Source organism: Salmo salar, chromosome ssa28 (assembly GCF_905237065.1).
Source record: "Salmo salar chromosome ssa28, Ssal_v3.1, whole genome shotgun sequence".
In the NCBI taxonomy this organism is placed as follows: domain Eukaryota; kingdom Metazoa; phylum Chordata; class Actinopteri; order Salmoniformes; family Salmonidae; genus Salmo; species Salmo salar.
In genome coordinates this window covers 28995270-29013456 of record NC_059469.1, presented here as the reverse complement: position 1 = coordinate 29013456, position 18187 = coordinate 28995270, and the positions used below count along the sequence as shown (strand labels likewise).

Below are 18187 nucleotides of genomic sequence, written 5' to 3'. Positions count from 1 at the left end.
TCAGTGTTCTGTGCTGTCTCAGTGTGCTGGGCTGTCTCAGTGTGGTGTGTTTTCTCAGTGTGTTGGGCTGTCTCAGTGTGTTGGGCTGTCTCAGTGTGTTGTCTCAGTGTGTTGGGCTGTCTCAGTGTGTTGTCTCAGTGTGTTGGGCTGTCTCAGTGTGTTGGGCTGTCTCAGTGTGTTGGGCTGTCTCAGTGTGTTGTCTCAGTGTGCTGGGCTGTCTCAGTGTGTTGGGCTGTCTCAGTGTGTTGTCTCAGTGTGCTGGGCTGTCTCAGTGTGTTGGGCTGTCTCAGTGTGTTTTGCTGTCTCAGTGTGTTGTGTTGTCTCAGTGTGCAGGGCTGTCTCAGTGTGTTGGGCTGTCTCAGTGTGTTGGGCTGTCTCAGTGTGTTGGGCTGTCTCAGTGTGTTGTCTCAGTGTGTTGGGCTGTCTCAGTGTGTTGTCTCAGTGTGTTGGGCTGTCTCAGTGTGTTGGGCTGTCTCAGTGTGTTGGGCTGTCTCAGTGTGTTGTCTCAGTGTGTTGGGCTGTCTCAGTGTGTTGGGCTGTCTCAGTGTGTTGGGCTGTCTCTGTGTGTTGGCTGTCTCAGTGTGTTGGGCTGTCTCAGTGTGTTGTCTCAGTGTGCTGGGCTGTCTCAGTGTGTTGGGCTGTCTCAGTGTGTTGGGCTGTCTCAGTGTGTTGTGTTGTCTCATTGTGCAGGGCTGTCTCAGTGTGTTGGGCTGTCTCAGTGTGTTGGGCTGTCTCAGTGTGCTGGGCTGTTTCAGGGTGTTGGGCTGTTTCAGGGTGTTGGGCTGTTTCAGGGTGTTGGGCTGTCTCAGTGTGTTGGGCTGTCTCAGTGTGTTGGGCTGTCTCAGTGTGTTGGGCTGTCTCATTGTGTTGGGCTGTCTCAGTGTGTTGGGCTGTCTCATTGTGTTGGGCTGTCTCATTGTGTTGGGCTGTCTCTGTGTGCTGGGCTGTCTCAGTGTGTTGGGTTGTCTCAGTGTGTTGTGTTGTCTCAGTGTGTTGTGTTGTCTCAGTGTTCTGTGCTGTCTCTGTGTGCTGGGCTGTCTCAGTGTGTTGTATTATCTCAGTGTGTTGTGCTGTCTCAGTGTGTTGTGCTGTCTCTGTGTGTTGGGCTGTCTCAGTGTGTTGTCTCAGTGTTCTGTGCTGTCTGTGTGTTGTCTCAGTGTGTTGTGTTGTGTCAGTGTGTTGTCTCAGTGGGTTGTGTTGTCTCAGTGTGTTGTCTCAGTGTTCTGTGCTGTCTCAGTGTGCTGGGCTGTCTCAGTGTGGTGTGTTTTCTCAGTGTGTTGGGCTGTCTCAGTGTGTTGGGCTGTCTCAGTGTGTTGTCTCAGTGTGTTGGGCTGTCTCAGTGTGTTGTCTCAGTGTGTTGGGCTGTCTCAGTGTGTTGGGCTGTCTCAGTGTGTTGGGCTGTCTCAGTGTGCTGTCTCAGTGTGTTGGGCTGTCTCAGTGTGTTGGGCTGTCTCAGTGTGTTGGCTGTCTCAGTGTGTTGGGCTGTCTCAGTGTGTTGTCTCAGTGTGCTGGGCTGTCTCAGTGTGTTGGGCTGTCTCAGTGTGTTTTGCTGTCTCAGTGTGTTGTGTTGTCTCAGTGTGCAGGGCTGTCTCAGTGTGTTGGGCTGTCTCAGTGTGTTGGGCTGTCTCAGTGTGTTGGGCTGTCTCAGTGTGTTGTCTCAGTGTGTTGGGCTGTCTCAGTGTGTTGTCTCAGTGTGTTGGGCTGTCTCAGTGTGTTGGGCTGTCTCAGTGTGTTGGGCTGTCTCAGTGTGTTGTCTCAGTGTGTTGGGCTGTCTCAGTGTGTTGGGCTGTCTCAGTGTGTTGGCTGTCTCAGTGTGTTGGCTGTCTCAGTGTGTTGTCTCAGTGTGCTGGGCTGTCTCAGTGTGTTGGGCTGTCTCAGTGTGTTGGGCTGTCTCAGTGTGTTGGGCTGTCTCAGTGTGCAGGGCTGTCTCAGTGTGTTGGGCTGTCTCAGTGTGTTGGGCTGTCTCAGTGTGTTGGGCTGTCTCAGTGTGCTGGGCTGTTTCAGGGTGTTGGGCTGTTTCAGGGTGTTGGGCTGTTTCAGGGTGTTGGGCTGTCTCAGTGTGTTGGGCTGTCTCAGTGTGTTGGGCTGTCTCATTGTGTTGGGCTGTCTCAGTGTGTTGGGCTGTCTCAGTGTGTTGGGCTGTCTCATTGTGTTGGGCTGTCTCAGTGTGTTGGGCTGTCTCAGTGTGTTGGGCTGTTTCAGGGTGTTGGGCTGTCTCAGGGTGTTGGGCTGTCTCAGTGTGTTGGGCTGTCTCAGTGTGCTGGGCTGTCTCAGTGTGCTGGGCTGTCTCAGTGTGCTGGGCTGTCTCAGTGTGTTGGGCTGTCTCAGTGTGTTGGGCTGTCTCAGTGTGTTGGGCTGTCTCAGTGTGTTGTGTTTTCTCAGTGTGTTGTCTCAGTGTGTTGTGTTGTGTCAGTGTGTTGTCTCAGTGTGTTGTGTTGTCTCAGTGTGTTGTCTCAGTGTTCTGTGCTGTCTCTGTGTGCTGGGCTGTCTCAGTGTGTTGTGTTGTCTGTGTTTTGTGTTGTGTCAGTGTGCTGGGCTGTCTCTGTGTGGTGTGTTGTCTCAGTGTGTTGGGCTGTCTCAGTGTGCTGGGCTGTTTCAGGGTGTTGGGCTGTTTCAGGGTGTTGGGCTGTTTCAGGGTGTTGGGCTGTCTCAGTGTGTTGGGCTGTCTCAGTGTGTTGTCTCAGTGGGTTGTGTTGTCTCAGTGTGTTGTCTCAGTGTTCTGTGCTGTCTCAGTGTGCTGGGCTGTCTCAGTGTGGTGTGTTTTCTCAGTGTGTTGGGCTGTCTCAGTGTGTTGGGCTGTCTCAGTGTGTTGTCTCAGTGTGTTGGGCTGTCTCAGTGTGTTGTCTCAGTGTGTTGGGCTGTCTCAGTGTGTTGGGCTGTCTCAGTGTGTTGGGCTGTCTCAGTGTGTTGTCTCAGTGTGTTGGGCTGTCTCAGTGTGTTGGGCTGTCTCAGTGTGTTGTCTCAGTGTGCTGGGCTGTCTCAGTGTGTTGGGCTGTCTCAGTGTGTTTTGCTGTCTCAGTGTGTTGTGTTGTCTCAGTGTGCAGGGCTGTCTCAGTGTGTTGGGCTGTCTCAGTGTGTTGGGCTGTCTCAGTGTGTTGGGCTGTCTCAGTGTGTTGTCTCAGTGTGTTGGGCTGTCTCAGTGTGTTGTCTCAGTGTGTTGGGCTGTCTCAGTGTGTTGGGCTGTCTCAGTGTGTTGGGCTGTCTCAGTGTGTTGTCTCAGTGTGTTGGGCTGTCTCAGTGTGTTGGGCTGTCTCAGTGTGTTGGGCTGTCTCTGTGTGTTGGCTGTCTCAGTGTGTTGGGCTGTCTCAGTGTGTTGTCTCAGTGTGCTGGGCTGTCTCAGTGTGTTGGGCTGTCTCAGTGTGTTGGGCTGTCTCAGTGTGTTGTGTTGTCTCATTGTGCAGGGCTGTCTCAGTGTGTTGGGCTGTCTCAGTGTGTTGGGCTGTCTCAGTGTGCTGGGCTGTTTCAGGGTGTTGGGCTGTTTCAGGGTGTTGGGCTGTTTCAGGGTGTTGGGCTGTCTCAGTGTGTTGGGCTGTCTCAGTGTGTTGGGCTGTCTCAGTGTGTTGGGCTGTCTCATTGTGTTGGGCTGTCTCAGTGTGTTGGGCTGTCTCATTGTGTTGGGCTGTCTCATTGTGTTGGGCTGTCTCTGTGTGCTGGGCTGTCTCAGTGTGTTGGGTTGTCTCAGTGTGTTGTGTTGTCTCAGTGTGTTGTGTTGTCTCAGTGTTCTGTGCTGTCTCTGTGTGCTGGGCTGTCTCAGTGTGTTGTATTATCTCAGTGTGTTGTGCTGTCTCAGTGTGTTGTGCTGTCTCTGTGTGTTGGGCTGTCTCAGTGTGTTGTCTCAGTGTTCTGTGCTGTCTGTGTGTTGTCTCAGTGTGTTGTGTTGTGTCAGTGTGTTGTCTCAGTGGGTTGTGTTGTCTCAGTGTGTTGTCTCAGTGTTCTGTGCTGTCTCAGTGTGCTGGGCTGTCTCAGTGTGGTGTGTTTTCTCAGTGTGTTGGGCTGTCTCAGTGTGTTGGGCTGTCTCAGTGTGTTGTCTCAGTGTGTTGGGCTGTCTCAGTGTGTTGTCTCAGTGTGTTGGGCTGTCTCAGTGTGTTGGGCTGTCTCAGTGTGTTGGGCTGTCTCAGTGTGCTGTCTCAGTGTGTTGGGCTGTCTCAGTGTGTTGGGCTGTCTCAGTGTGTTGGCTGTCTCAGTGTGTTGGGCTGTCTCAGTGTGTTGTCTCAGTGTGCTGGGCTGTCTCAGTGTGTTGGGCTGTCTCAGTGTGTTTTGCTGTCTCAGTGTGTTGTGTTGTCTCAGTGTGCAGGGCTGTCTCAGTGTGTTGGGCTGTCTCAGTGTGTTGGGCTGTCTCAGTGTGTTGGGCTGTCTCAGTGTGTTGTCTCAGTGTGTTGGGCTGTCTCAGTGTGTTGTCTCAGTGTGTTGGGCTGTCTCAGTGTGTTGGGCTGTCTCAGTGTGTTGGGCTGTCTCAGTGTGTTGTCTCAGTGTGTTGGGCTGTCTCAGTGTGTTGGGCTGTCTCAGTGTGTTGGCTGTCTCAGTGTGTTGGCTGTCTCAGTGTGTTGTCTCAGTGTGCTGGGCTGTCTCAGTGTGTTGGGCTGTCTCAGTGTGTTGGGCTGTCTCAGTGTGTTGGGCTGTCTCAGTGTGCAGGGCTGTCTCAGTGTGTTGGGCTGTCTCAGTGTGTTGGGCTGTCTCAGTGTGTTGGGCTGTCTCAGTGTGCTGGGCTGTTTCAGGGTGTTGGGCTGTTTCAGGGTGTTGGGCTGTTTCAGGGTGTTGGGCTGTCTCAGTGTGTTGGGCTGTCTCAGTGTGTTGGGCTGTCTCATTGTGTTGGGCTGTCTCAGTGTGTTGGGCTGTCTCAGTGTGTTGGGCTGTCTCATTGTGTTGGGCTGTCTCAGTGTGTTGGGCTGTCTCAGTGTGTTGGGCTGTTTCAGGGTGTTGGGCTGTCTCAGGGTGTTGGGCTGTCTCAGGGTGTTGGGCTGTCTCAGTGTGTTGGGCTGTCTCAGTGTGCTGGGCTGTCTCAGTGTGCTGGGCTGTCTCAGTGTGTTGGGCTGTCTCAGTGTGTTGGGCTGTCTCAGTGTGTTGGGCTGTCTCAGTGTGTTGTGTTTTCTCAGTGTGTTGTCTCAGTGTGTTGTGTTGTGTCAGTGTGTTGTCTCAGTGTGTTGTGTTGTCTCAGTGTGTTGTCTCAGTGTGCTGGGCTGTCTCAGTGTGTTGGGCTGTCTCAGTGTGTTTTGTTGTCTGTGTGTTGTGTTGTGTCAGTGTGCTGGGCTGTCTCTGTGTGGTGTGTTGTCTCAGTGTGTTGGGCTGTCTCAGTGTGTTGGGCTGTCTCAGTGTGTTGTCTCAGTGTGTTGGGCTGTCTCAGTGTGTTGTCTCAGTGTGTTGGGCTGTCTCAGTGTGTTGGGCTGTCTCAGTGTGTTGGGCTGTCTCAGTGTGTTGTCTCAGTGTGTTGGGCTGTCTCAGTGTGTTGGGCTGTCTCAGTGTGTTGGGCTGTCTCAGTGTGTTGGCTGTCTCAGTGTGTTGGGCTGTCTCAGTGTGTTGTCTCAGTGTGCTGGGCTGTCTCAGTGTGTTGGGCTGTCTCAGTGTGTTGGGCTGTCTCAGTGTGTTGGGCTGTCTCAGTGTGTTGTGTTGTCTCATTGTGCAGGGCTGTCTCAGTGTGTTGGGCTGTCTCAGTGTGTTGGGCTGTCTCAGTGTGCTGGGCTGTTTCAGGGTGTTGGGCTGTTTCAGGGTGTTGGGCTGTTTCAGGGTGTTGGGCTGTCTCAGTGTGTTGGGCTGTCTCAGTGTGTTGGGCTGTCTCAGTGTGTTGGGCTGTCTCATTGTGTTGGGCTGTCTCAGTGTGTTGGGCTGTCTCATTGTGTTGGGCTGTCTCAGTGTGTTGGGCTGTCTCTGTGTGCTGGGCTGTCTCAGTGTGTTGGGTTGTCTCAGTGTGTTGTGTTGTCTCAGTGTGTTGTGTTGTCTCAGTGTTCTGTGCTGTCTCTGTGTGCTGGGCTGTCTCAGTGTGTTGTGTTATCTCAGTGTGTTGTGCTGTCTCAGTGTGTTGTGCTGTCTCTGTGTGTTGGGCTGTCTCAGTGTGTTGTCTCAGTGTTCTGTGCTGTCTGTGTGTTGTCTCAGTGTGTTGTGTTGTGTCAGTGTGTTGTCTCAGTGGGTTGTGTTGTCTCAGTGTGTTGTCTCAGTGTTCTGTGCTGTCTCAGTGTGCTGGGCTGTCTCAGTGTGGTGTGTTTTCTCAGTGTGTTGGGCTGTCTCAGTGTGTTGGGCTGTCTCAGTGTGTTGTCTCAGTGTGTTGGGCTGTCTCAGTGTGTTGTCTCAGTGTGTTGGGCTGTCTCAGTGTGTTGGGCTGTCTCAGTGTGTTGGGCTGTCTCAGTGTGCTGTCTCAGTGTGTTGGGCTGTCTCAGTGTGTTGGGCTGTCTCAGTGTGTTGGCTGTCTCAGTGTGTTGGGCTGTCTCAGTGTGTTGTCTCAGTGTGCTGGGCTGTCTCAGTGTGTTGGGCTGTCTCAGTGTGTTTTGCTGTCTCAGTGTGTTGTGTTGTCTCAGTGTGCAGGGCTGTCTCAGTGTGTTGGGCTGTCTCAGTGTGTTGGGCTGTCTCAGTGTGTTGGGCTGTCTCGTGTGTTGTCTCAGTGTGTTGTCTCAGTGTGTTGGGCTGTCTCAGTGTGTGTGTCTCAGTGTGTTGGGCTGTCTCAGTGTGTTGGGCTGTCTCAGTGTGTTGGGCTGTCTCAGTGTGTTGGGCTGTCTCAGTGTGTTGGGCTGTCTCAGTGTGTTGGGCTGTCTCAGTGTGTTGGCTGTCTCAGTGTGTTGGCTGTCTCAGTGTGTTGTCTCAGTGTGCTGGGCTGTCTCAGTGTGTTGGGCTGTCTCAGTGTGTTGGGCTGTCTCAGTGTGTTGGGCTGTCTCAGTGTGCAGGGCTGTCTCAGTGTGTTGGGCTGTCTCAGTGTGTTGGGCTGTCTCAGTGTGTTGGGCTGTCTCAGTGTGCTGGGCTGTTTCAGGGTGTTGGGCTGTTTCAGGGTGTTGGGCTGTTTCAGGGTGTTGGGCTGTCTCAGTGTGTTGGGCTGTCTCAGTGTGTTGGGCTGTCTCATTGTGTTGGGCTGTCTCAGTGTGTTGGGCTGTCTCAGTGTGTTGGGCTGTCTCATTGTGTTGGGCTGTCTCAGTGTGTTGGGCTGTCTCAGTGTGTTGGGCTGTTTCAGGGTGTTGGGCTGTCTCAGGGTGTTGGGCTGTCTCAGGGTGTTGGGCTGTCTCAGTGTGTTGGGCTGTCTCAGTGTGCTGGGCTGTCTCAGTGTGCTGGGCTGTCTCAGTGTGTTGGGCTGTCTCAGTGTGTTGGGCTGTCTCAGTGTGTTGGGCTGTCTCAGTGTGTTGTGTTTTCTCAGTGTGTTGTCTCAGTGTGTTGTGTTGTGTCAGTGTGTTGTCTCAGTGTGTTGTGTTGTCTCAGTGTGTTGTCTCAGTGTGCTGTGCTGTCTCTGTGTGCTGGGCTGTCTCAGTGTGTTGTGTTGTCTGTGTTTTGTGTTGTGTCAGTGTGCTGGGCTGTCTCTGTGTGGTGTGTTGTCTCAGTGTGTTGGGCTGTCTCAGTGTGCTGGGCTGTTTCAGGGTGTTGGGCTGTTTCAGGGTGTTGGGCTGTTTCAGGGTGTTGGGCTGTCTCAGTGTGTTGGGCTGTCTCAGTGTGTTGGGCTGTCTCAGTGTGTTGGGCTGTCTCAGTGTGTTGGGCTGTCTCATTGTGTTGGGCTGTCTCAGTGTGTTGGGCTGTCTCAGTGTGTTGGGCTGTTTCAGGGTGTTGGGCTGTTTCAGGGTGTTGGGCTGTCTCAGGGTGTTGGGCTGTCTCAGTGTGTTGGGCTGTCTCAGTGTGTTGGGCTGTCTCAGTGTGCTGGGCTGTCTCAGTGTGCTGGGCTGTCTCAGTGTGTTGGGCTGTCTCAGTGTGTTGGGCTGTCTCAGTGTGTTGGGCTGTCTCAGTGTGCTGTCTCAGTGTGTTGGGCTGTCTCAGTGTGTTGGGCTGTCTCAGTGTGTTGTGTTTTCTCAGTGTGTTGTCTCAGTGTGTTGTGTTGTGTCAGTGTGTTGTCTCAGTGTGTTGTGTTGTCTCAGTGTGTTGTCTCAGTGTTCTGTGCTGTCTCTGTGTGCTGGGCTGTCTCAGTGTGTTGTGTTGTCTGTGTTTTGTGTTGTGTCAGTGTGCTGGGCTGTCTCTGTGTGGTGTGTTGTCTCAGTGTGTTAGGCTGTCTCAGTGTGTTGGGCTGTCTCAGTGTGTTGGGCTGTCTCAGTGTGTTGTCTCAGTGTGTTGGGCTGTCTCAGTGTGTTGGGCTGTCTCAGTGTGTTGTCTCAGTGTGCTGGGCTGTCTCAGTGTGTTGGGCTGTCTCAGTGTGTTTTGCTGTCTCAGTGTGTTGTGTTGTCTCAGTGTGCAGGGCTGTCTCAGTGTGTTGGGCTGTCTCAGTGTGTTGGGCTGTCTCAGTGTGTTGGGCTGTCTCAGTGTGTTGTCTCAGTGTGTTGGGCTGTCTCAGTGTGTTGTCTCAGTGTGTTGGGCTGTCTCAGTGTGTTGGGCTGTCTCAGTGTGTTGGGCTGTCTCAGTGTGTTGTCTCAGTGTGTTGGGCTGTCTCAGTGTGTTGGGCTGTCTCTGTGTGTTGGCTGTCTCAGTGTGTTGGGCTGTCTCAGTGTGTTGTCTCAGTGTGCTGGGCTGTCTCAGTGTGTTGGGCTGTCTCAGTGTGTTGGGCTGTCTCAGTGTGTTGTGTTGTCTCAGTGTGCATGGCTGTCTCAGTGTGTTGGGCTGTCTCAGTGTGTTGGGCTGTCTCAGTGTGTTGGGCTGTTTCAGGGTGTTGGGCTGTTTCAGGGTGTTGGGCTGTTTCAGGGTGTTGGGCTGTCTCAGTGTGTTGGGCTGTCTCAGTGTGTTGGGCTGTCTCAGTGTGTTGGGCTGTCTCAGTGTGTTGGGCTGTCTCAGTGTGTTGGGCTGTCTCATTGTGTTGGGCTGTCTCAGTGTGTTGGGCTGTCTCTGTGTGCTGGGCTGTCTCAGTGTGTTGGGTTGTCTCAGTGTGTTGTGTTGTCTCAGTGTGTTGTGTTGTCTCAGTGTTCTGGGCTGTCTCAGTGTGCTGGGCTGTCTCAGTGTGTTGTATTATCTCAGTGTGTTGTGCTGTCTCAGTGTGTTGTGCTGTCTCTGTGTGTTGGGCTGTCTCAGTGTGTTGTCTCAGTGTGCTGTGCTGTCTGTGTGTTGTCTCAGTGTGTTGTGTTGTGTCAGTGTGTTGTCTCAGTGGGTTGTGTTGTCTCAGTGTGTTGTCTCAGTGTTCTGTGCTGTCTCAGTGTGCTGGGCTGTCTCAGTGTGGTGTGTTTGTCTCAGTGTGTTGGGCTGTCTCAGTGTGTTGGGCTGTCTCAGTGTGTGCTGTCTCAGTGTGTTGGGCTGTCTCAGTGTGTTGTCTCAGTGTGTTGGGCTGTCTCAGTGTGTTGGGCTGTCTCAGTGTGTTGGGCTGTCTCAGTGTGCTGTCTCAGTGTGTTGGGCTGTCTCAGTGTGTTGGGCTGTCTCAGTGTGTTGGGCTGTCTCAGTGTGTTGGGCTGTCTCAGTGTGTTGGCTGTCTCAGTGTGTTGGGCTGTCTCAGTGTGTTGGGCTGTCTCAGTGTGTTGGGCTGTCTCAGTGTGTTGGGCTGTCTCAGTGTGTTGGGCTGTCTCAGTGTGTTGGGCTGTCTCAGTGTGTTGGGCTGTCTCAGTGTGTTGGGCTGTCTCAGTGTGTTGGGCTGTCTCAGTGTGTTGGGCTGTCTCAGTGTGTTGGGCTGTCTCAGTGTGTTGGGCTGTCTCAGTGTGTTGGGCTGTCTCAGTGTGTTGGGCTGTCTCAGTGTGTTGGGTGTCTCAGTGTGTTGGGCTGTCTCAGTGTGTTGGGCTGTCTCAGTGTGTTGGGCTGTCTCAGTGTGTTGGGCTGTCTCAGTGTGTTGTGCTGTCTCAGTGTGTTGGGCTGTCTCAGTGTGTTGGGCTGTCTCAGTGTGTTGGGCTGTCTCAGTGTGTTGGGCTGTCTCAGTGTGTTGGGCTGTCTCAGTGTGTTGGGCTGTCTCAGTGTGTTGGGCTGTCTCAGTGTGTTGGGCTGTCTCAGTGTGTTGGGCTGTCTCAGTGTGTTGGGCTGTCTCAGTGTGTTGGGCTGTCTCAGTGTGTTGGGCTGTCTCAGTGTGTTGGGCTGTCTCAGTGTGTTGGGCTGTCTCAGTGTGTTGGGCTGTCTCAGTGTGTTGGTGTCTCAGTGTGTTGGGCTGTCTCAGTGTGTTGGGCTGTCTCAGTGTGTTGGGCTGTCTCAGTGTGTTGGGCTGTCTCAGTGTGTTGGGCTGTCTCAGTGTGTTGGGCTGTCTCAGTGTGTTGGGCTGTCTCAGTGTGTTGGGCTGTCTCAGTGTGTTGGGCTGTCTCAGTGTGTTGGGCTGTCTCAGTGTGTTGGGCTGTCTCAGTGTGTTGGGCTGTCTCAGTGTGTTGGGCTGTCTCAGTGTGTTGGGCTGTCTCAGTGTGTTGTGCTGTCTCAGTGTGTTGGGCTGTCTCAGTGTGTTGGGCTGTCTCAGTGTGTTGGGCTGTTTCAGGGTGTTGGGCTGTTTCAGGGTGTTGGGCTGTCTCAGTGTGTTGGGCTGTCTCAGTGTGTTGGGCTGTCTCAGTGTGTTGGGCTGTCTCAGTGTGTTGGGCTGTCTCAGTGTGTTGGGCTGTCTCATTGTGTTGGGCTGTCTCAGTGTGTGTTGGGCTGTCTCTGTGTGCTGGGCTGTCTCAGTGTGTTGGGTTGTCTCAGTGTGTTGTGTTGTCTCAGTGTGTTGTGTTGTCTCAGTGTTCTGTGCTGTCTCTGTGTGCTGGGCTGTCTCAGTGTGTTGTATTATCTCAGTGTGTTGTGCTGTCTCAGTGTGTTGTGCTGTCTCTGTGTGTTGGGCTGTCTCAGTGTGTTGTCTCAGTGTTCTGTGCTGTCTGTGTGTTGTCTCAGTGTGTTGTGTTGTGTCAGTGTGTTGTCTCAGTGGGTTGTGTTGTCTCAGTGTGTTGTCTCAGTGTTCTGTGCTGTCTCAGTGTGCTGGGCTGTCTCAGTGTGGTGTGTTTTCTCAGTGTGTTGGGCTGTCTCAGTGTGTTGGGCTGTCTCAGTGTGTTGTCTCAGTGTGTTGGGCTGTCTCAGTGTGTTGTCTCAGTGTGTTGGGCTGTCTCAGTGTGTTGGGCTGTCTCAGTGTGTTGGGCTGTCTCAGTGTGCTGTCTCAGTGTGTTGGGCTGTCTCAGTGTGTTGGGCTGTCTCAGTGTGTTGGCTGTCTCAGTGTGTTGGGCTGTCTCAGTGTGTTGTCTCAGTGTGCTGGGCTGTCTCAGTGTGTTGGGCTGTCTCAGTGTGTTTTGCTGTCTCAGTGTGTTGTGTTGTCTCAGTGTGCAGGGCTGTCTCAGTGTGTTGGGCTGTCTCAGTGTGTTGGGCTGTCTCAGTGTGTTGGGCTGTCTCAGTGTGTTGTCTCAGTGTGTTGGGCTGTCTCAGTGTGTTGTCTCAGTGTGTTGGGCTGTCTCAGTGTGTTGGGCTGTCTCAGTGTGTTGGGCTGTCTCAGTGTGTTGTCTCAGTGTGTTGGGCTGTCTCAGTGTGTTGGGCTGTCTCAGTGTGTTGGCTGTCTCAGTGTGTTGGCTGTCTCAGTGTGTTGTCTCAGTGTGCTGGGCTGTCTCAGTGTGTTGGGCTGTCTCAGTGTGTTGGGCTGTCTCAGTGTGTTGGGCTGTCTCAGTGTGCTGGGCTGTCTCAGTGTGTTGGGCTGTCTCAGTGTGTTGGGCTGTCTCAGTGTGCTGGGCTGTCTCAGTGTGTTGGGCTGTTTCAGGGTGTTGGGCTGTTTCAGGGTGTTGGGCTGTCTCAGTGTGTTGGGCTGTCTCAGTGTGTTGGGCTGTCTCAGTGTGTTGGGCTGTCTCAGTGTGTTGGGCTGTCTCAGTGTGTTGGGCTGTCTCATTGTGTTGGGCTGTCTCAGTGTGTTGGGCTGTCTCAGTGTGTTGGGCTGTTTCAGGGTGTTGGGCTGTCTCAGGGTGTTGGGCTGTCTCAGGGTGTTGGGCTGTCTCAGTGTGTTGGGCTGTCTCAGTGTGCTGGGCTGTCTCAGTGTGCTGGGCTGTCTCAGTGTGCTGGGCTGTCTCAGTGTGTTGGGCTGTCTCAGTGTGTTGGGCTGTCTCAGTGTGTTGGGCTGTCTCAGTGTGGCTGTCTCAGTGTGTTGGGCTGTCTCAGTGTGTTGGGCTGTCTCAGTGTGTTGGGCTGTCTCAGTGTGTTGGGCTGTCTCAGTGTGTTGTCTCAGTCTCAGTGTGTTGGGCTGTCTCAGTGTGTTGGGCTGTCTCAGTGTGTTGGGCTGTCTCAGTGTGTTGGGCTGTCTCAGTGTGTTGTCTCAGTGTGCTGGGCTGTCTCAGTGTGTTGGGCTGTCTCTGTGTGCAGGCTGTCTCAGTTTGTTGGGCTATCTCAGTGTGTTGGCTGTCTCAGTGTGTTGGCTGTCTCTGTGTGTGGGCTGTCTCTGTGTGCTGGGCTGTCTCTGTGTGCTGGGCTGTCTCTGTGTGCTGGGCTGTCTCTGTGTGCTGGGCTGTTTCAGGGTGTTGGGCTGTTTCAGTGTGTTGGCTGTCTCAGTGTGTTGGGTTGTCTCAGTGTGTTGGGTTGTCTCAGTGTGTTGTGTTGTCTCAGTGTGTTGTGTTGTCTCAGTGTGTTGTGTTGTCTCAGTGTGTTGTGTTGTCTCAGTGTGTTGTGTTGTCTCAGTGTGTTGTGTTGTCTCAGTGTTCTGTGCTGTCTCTGTGTGCTGGGCTGTCTCAGTGTGTTGTATTATCTCAGTGTGTTGTGCTGTCTCTGTGTGTTGGGCTGTCTCAGTGTGTTGTATTATCTCAGTGTGTTGGGCTGTCTCAGTGTGTTGGGCTGTCTCAGTGTGTTGGGCTGTCTCAGTGTGCTGGGCTGTCTCAGTGTGTTGGGCTGTCTCAGTGTGTTGGGCTGTCTCAGTGTGTTGGGCTGTCTCAGTGTGTTGTGTTTTCTCAGTGTGTTGTCTCAGTGTGTTGTGTTGTGTCAGTGTGTTGTCTCAGTGTGTTGTGTTGTCTCAGTGTGTTGTCTCAGTGTTCTGTGCTGTCTCTGTGTGCTGGGCTGTCTCAGTGTGTTGTGTTGTCTGTGTTTTGTGTTGTGTCAGTGTGCTGGGCTGTCTCTGTGTGGTGTGTTGTCTCAGTGTGTTCGGCTGTCTCAGTGTGTTGTCTCAGTGTGTTGGGCTGTCTCAGTGTGTTGGGCTGTCTCAGTGTGTTGGGCTGTCTCAGTGTGCTGGGCTGTCTCAGTGTGCTGGGCTGTCTCAGTGTGTTGTCTCAGTGTGTTGTCTCAGTGTGTTGGGCTGTCTCAGTGTACTGGGCTGTCTCAGTGTGTTGGCTGTCTCAGTGTGTTGGGCTGTCTCAGTGTGTTGGGCTGTCTCTGTGTGCTGGGCTGTCTCTGTGTGCTGGGCTGTCTCTGTGTGCTGGGCTGTCTCTGTGTGCTGGGCTGTCTCAGTGTGTTGTCTCAGTGTGCTGGGCTGTCAGTGTGTTGGCTGTCTCAGTGTGTTGGCTGTCTCAGTGTTCTGTGCTGTCTCAGTGTGTTGGGCTGTCTCAGTGTGTTGGGCTGTCTCAGTGTGTTGGGCTGTCTCAGTGTGTTGGGCTGTCTCAGTGTGTTGGGCTGTCTCAGTGTGTTGGCTGTCTCAGTGTGTTGTCTCAGTGTGTTGGCTGTCTCAGTGTGTTGGCTGTCTCAGTGTGTTGGGCTGTCTCAGTGTGTTGTCTCAGTGTGTTGTGTTGTCTCAGTGTGTTGTCTCAGTGTTCTGTGCTGTCTCAGTGTGCTGGGCTGTCTCAGTGTGGTGTGTTGTCTCAGTGTGGTGTGTTGTCTCAGTGTGTTGGGCTGTCTCAGTGTGTTGTCTCAGTGTGTTGGGCTGTCTCAGTGTGTTGTCTCAGTGTGTTGGGCTGTCTCAGTGTGTTGGGCTGTCTCAGTGTGTTGGGCTGTCTCAGTGTGTTGGCTGTCTCAGTGTGTTGGGCTGTCTCAGTGTGTTGTCTCAGTGTGCTGGGCTGTCTCAGTGTGTTGGGCTGTCTCAGTGTGTTGGGCTGTCTCAGTGTGTTGGGCTGTCTCAGTGTGTTGGGCTGTCTCAGTGTGTTGGGCTGTCTCAGTGTGTTGTCTCAGTGTGTTGGGCTGTCTCAGTGTGTTGTCTCAGTGTGTTGGGCTGTCTCAGTGTGCTGGGCTGTCTCAGTGTGTTGGGCTGTCTCAGTGTGTTGTCTCAGTGTTCTGTGCTGTCTGTGTGTTGTCTCAGTGTGTTGTGTTGTGTCAGTGTGTTGTCTCAGTGTGTTGTGTTGTCTCAGTGTGTTGTCTCAGTGTTCTGTGCTGTCTCAGTGTGCTGGGCTGTCTCAGTGTGGTGTGTTGTCTCAGTGTGGTGTGTTGTCTCAGTGTGTTGGGCTGTCTCAGTGTGTTGTCTCAGTGTGTTGGGCTGTCTCAGTGTGTTGTCTCAGTGTGTTGGGCTGTCTCAGTGTGTTGGGCTGTCTCAGTGTGTTGGGCTGTCTCAGTGTGTTGGGCTGTCTCAGTGTGCTGGGCTGTCTCAGTGTGTTGGGCTGTCTCAGTGTGTTGGGCTGTCTCAGTGTGTTGGGCTGTCTCAGTGTGTTGGGCTGTCTCAGTGTGTTGGGCTGTCTCAGTGTGTTGGGCTGTCTCAGTGTGTTGTGGCGGTGTCTCAGTGTGTTGGGGCTGTCTCAGTGTGCTGGGCTGTCTCAGTGTGGTGTGTTGTCTCAGTGTGGTGTGTTGTCTCAGTGTGTTGGGTTGTGTCAGTGTGTTGTCTCAGTGTGTTGGGCTGCGTGTGTTGTCTCAGTGTGTTGGGCTGTCTCAGTGTGTTGGGCTGTCTCAGTGTGTTGGGCTGTCTCAGTGTGTTGGCTGTCTCAGTGTGTTGGGCTGTCTCAGTGTGTTGTCTCAGTGTGCTGGGCTGTCTCAGTGTGTTGGGCTGTCTCAGTGTGTTGGGCTGTCTCAGTGTGTTGGGCTGTCTCAGTGTGTTGGGCTGTCTCAGTGTGTTGTCTCAGTGTGTTGGGCTGTCTCAGTGTGTTGTCTCAGTGTGTTGGGCTGTCTCAGTGTGCTGGGCTGTCTCAGTGTGTTGGGCTGTCTCAGTGTGTTGTCTCAGTGTTCTGTGCTGTCTGTGTGTTGTCTCAGTGTGTTGTGTTGTGTCAGTGTGTTGTCTCAGTGTGTTGTGTTGTCTCAGTGTGTTGTCTCAGTGTTCTGTGCTGTCTCAGTGTGCTGGGCTGTCTCAGTGTGGTGTGTTGTCTCAGTGTGGTGTGTTGTCTCAGTGTGTTGGGCTGTCTCAGTGTGTTGTCTCAGTGTGTTGGGCTGTCTCAGTGTGTTGTCTCAGTGTGTTGGGCTGTCTCAGTGTGTTGGGCTGTCTCAGTGTGTTGGGCTGTCTCAGTGTGTTGTCTCAGTGTGCTGGGCTGTCTCAGTGTGTTGGGCTGTCTCAGTGTGTTGGGCTGTCTCAGTGTGTTGGGCTGTCTCAGTGTGCTGGGCTGTCTCAGTGTGCTGGGCTGTCTCAGTGTGTTGGGCTGTCTCAGTGTGTTGGGCTGTCTCAGTGTGTTGGGCTGTCTCAGTGTGTTGGGCTGTCTCAGTGTGTTGTGTTTTCTCAGTGTGTTGTCTCAGTGTGTTGTGTTGTGTCAGTGTGTTGTCTCAGTGTGTTGTGTTGTCTCAGTGTGTTGTCTCAGTGTTCTGTGCTGTCTCTGTGTGCTGGGCTGTCTCAGTGTGTTGTGTTGTCTGTGTTTTGTGTTGTGTCAGTGTGCTGGGCTGTCTCTGTGGGGTGTGTTGTCTCAGTGTGTTGGGCTGTCTCAGTGTGTTGGGCTGTCTCAGTGTGTTGGGCTGTCTCAGTGTGTTGGGCTGTCTCAGTGTGTTGTCTCAGTGTGTTGGGCTGTCTCAGTGTGCTGGGCTGTCTGAGTGTGTTGGCTGTCTCAGTGTGTTGGGCTGTCTCAGTGTGTTGGGCTGTCTCAGTGTGTTGGGCTGTCTCAGTGTGTTGGGCTGTCTCAGTGTGTTGGGCTGTCTCTGTGTGCTGGGCTGTCTCTGTGTGCTGGGCTGTCTCAGTGGGTTGTCTCAGTGTGCTGGGCTGTCAGTGTGTTTGCTGTCTCAGTGTGTTGTGCTGTCTCAGTGTTCTGTGCTGTCTCAGTGTGTTGGGCTGTCTCAGTGTGTTGGGCTGTCTCAGTGTGTTGGGCTGTCTCAGTGTGTTGGGCTGTCTCAGTGTGTTGGGCTGTCTCAGTGTGTTGGCTGTCTCAGTGTGTTGGCTGTCTCAGTGTGTTGGCTGTCTCAGTGTGTTGGGCTGTCTCAGTGTGTTGGGCTGTCTCAGTGTGCTGGGCTGTCTCAGTGTGTTGGGCTGTCTCAGTGTGTTGGCTGTCTCAGTGTGTTGGGCTGTCTCAGTGTGTTGGGCTGTCTCAGTGTGTTGGGCTGTCTCAGTGTGTTGTCTCAGTGTGTTGGGCTGTCTTAGTGTGTTGGGCTGTCTCAGTGTGTTGGGCTGTCTCAGTGTGTTGGGCTGTCTCAGTGTGTTGTCTCAGTGTGTTGGGCTGTCTCAGTGTGTTGTCTCAGTGTGTTGGGCTGTCTCAGTGTGTTGGGCTATTTCAGGGTGTTGTGCTGTCTCAGTGTGCTGGGCTGTCTCAGTGTGCTGGGCTGTCTCAGTGTGTTGGGCTGTCTCAGTGTGTTGGGCTGTCTCAGTGTGTTGGGCTGTCTCAGTGTGTTGGGCTGTCTCAGTGTGTTGGGCTGTCTCAGTGTGTTGGGCTGTTTCAGGGTGTTGTGCTGTCTCAGTGTGCTGTGCTGTCTGTGTGTTGTGTTGTGCTCCCTGAAGGTGGTGAAGATGATGATAGTGGTGGTGACGACCTTCGCCCTGTGCTGGCTGCCCTACCACATCTACTTCATCCTGGGCAGCGTCAGCATTGAGATCTACACGCAGAGGTACATCCAGCAGGTCTACCTGGCCATCTTCTGGCTGGCCATGAGCTCCACCATGTACAACCCCATCATCTACTGCTGCCTCAACCAAAGGTACAGCTAGACCACATCACAACCAAAGGTACAGCTAGACCACATCACAACCAAAGGTACAGCTAGACCACATCACAACCAAAGGTACAGCTAGACCACATCACAACCAAAGGTACAGCTAGACCACATCACAACCAAAGGTACAGCTAGACCACATCACTACACTCATCTTGTGGCAGTGGTATGGTACCGTATCATAGATTCAACAACCTAAAACCCACATTCAAATTGAACCTTTTTTAATGAAGCAGAAATGCAAGAGTTCATTCTGAATGTTTATCAAAGTTAGCTGGCTAACTTGCTGATCTTGCTTTGTTATATTCCCATTGGCATCTCTCTTTTCTAGGTTTCGCTCGGGGTTCCGTCACGCTTTCAGCTGGGTCCCATTCATCAAGGTGTCGGACGAGGACAAGATGGAGCTGCAGTACACACGGACCTTCAGGATGATCCGTAGCTGTCGCACTGACAACACCAACAGCACTGTGGTCCGCCACAACTCCACCTAACAGGATGACCACACCCCAGTCAAGCTCATGAAAAGCTGAGGACATGAGTACATGCTAAAGCTCATGAGCTCAGCTGCTAGGAGAAGTAAAACAAATCATGTTATTATTGTGTACAGTCCGTCAGTCAGTCGCACCAAACATCTTTATCGTCACACACACCAGATAGGTGCTGTGAAATGTGTTATTTTACAGGGTCAGACATATAAGTACGGCCCCCCTGGAGCAAATTGGGGATAAGTGCCTTGCTCAAGGGCAGGTTTCATTTACTGGCCCAACACTAACCACTAGGCTACCTGCTGCCCCAATGGGAAGGAAGAATAGGAAAGAGAACTTCCGTGGTATAAGCACCAAGCCTTATCTGTTGCAGTATTAAGGTAGTGTTATTATTTGTGTTGTTTTAGCGTAATATTGGTTTATGTTATGTGCCACCTGACTTTGTAGACCATATTGTGAAATGTGCAAGTCAACCCAGTTGTAAATATTCACTGAAATATCAAGTAACTGATGAAAGAGACAGATAAATGAACACACATCGTACTTTGATAATAGTACAGAAATGAATGATGGGGTAACATCTGCCGCAATATGATTTGAGGACTGTGATATTTTTTACAACTACACAGAAGATCCACAACTGACTTCTGAACTATGAAACCACTATCTCCTGTGACTGTTCTTGGGGAAATAAAAGTTATCCACTAACATAGCATCCTTGTCCATGAGCTTAACTGTCTGTATTATATTATCAATGTCCTAACTATAACATCACTGGAACATTTCATGAACAAAAG

The 18187-nt window shown here is 52.7% G+C and overlaps 1 protein-coding gene across 1 annotated transcript in view; it reads left to right on the top strand.

Annotated features, from left to right (window-relative positions):
- Window positions 1-18000, top strand: part of LOC106589827 (neuromedin-K receptor) — a 29151-nt gene extending 11151 nt beyond the window's left edge. Inside the window, exons 4-5 of the mRNA XM_014180211.2 lie at window positions 16694-16890; window positions 17237-18000. Of these exons, the coding sequence (XP_014035686.2) occupies window positions 16694-16890; window positions 17237-17396 (357 nt within the window). The 3' untranslated portion in view covers window positions 17397-18000. The remainder of the gene's footprint in view (window positions 1-16693; window positions 16891-17236) is intronic.
- Window positions 18001-18187: the final 187 nt, after the last annotated feature.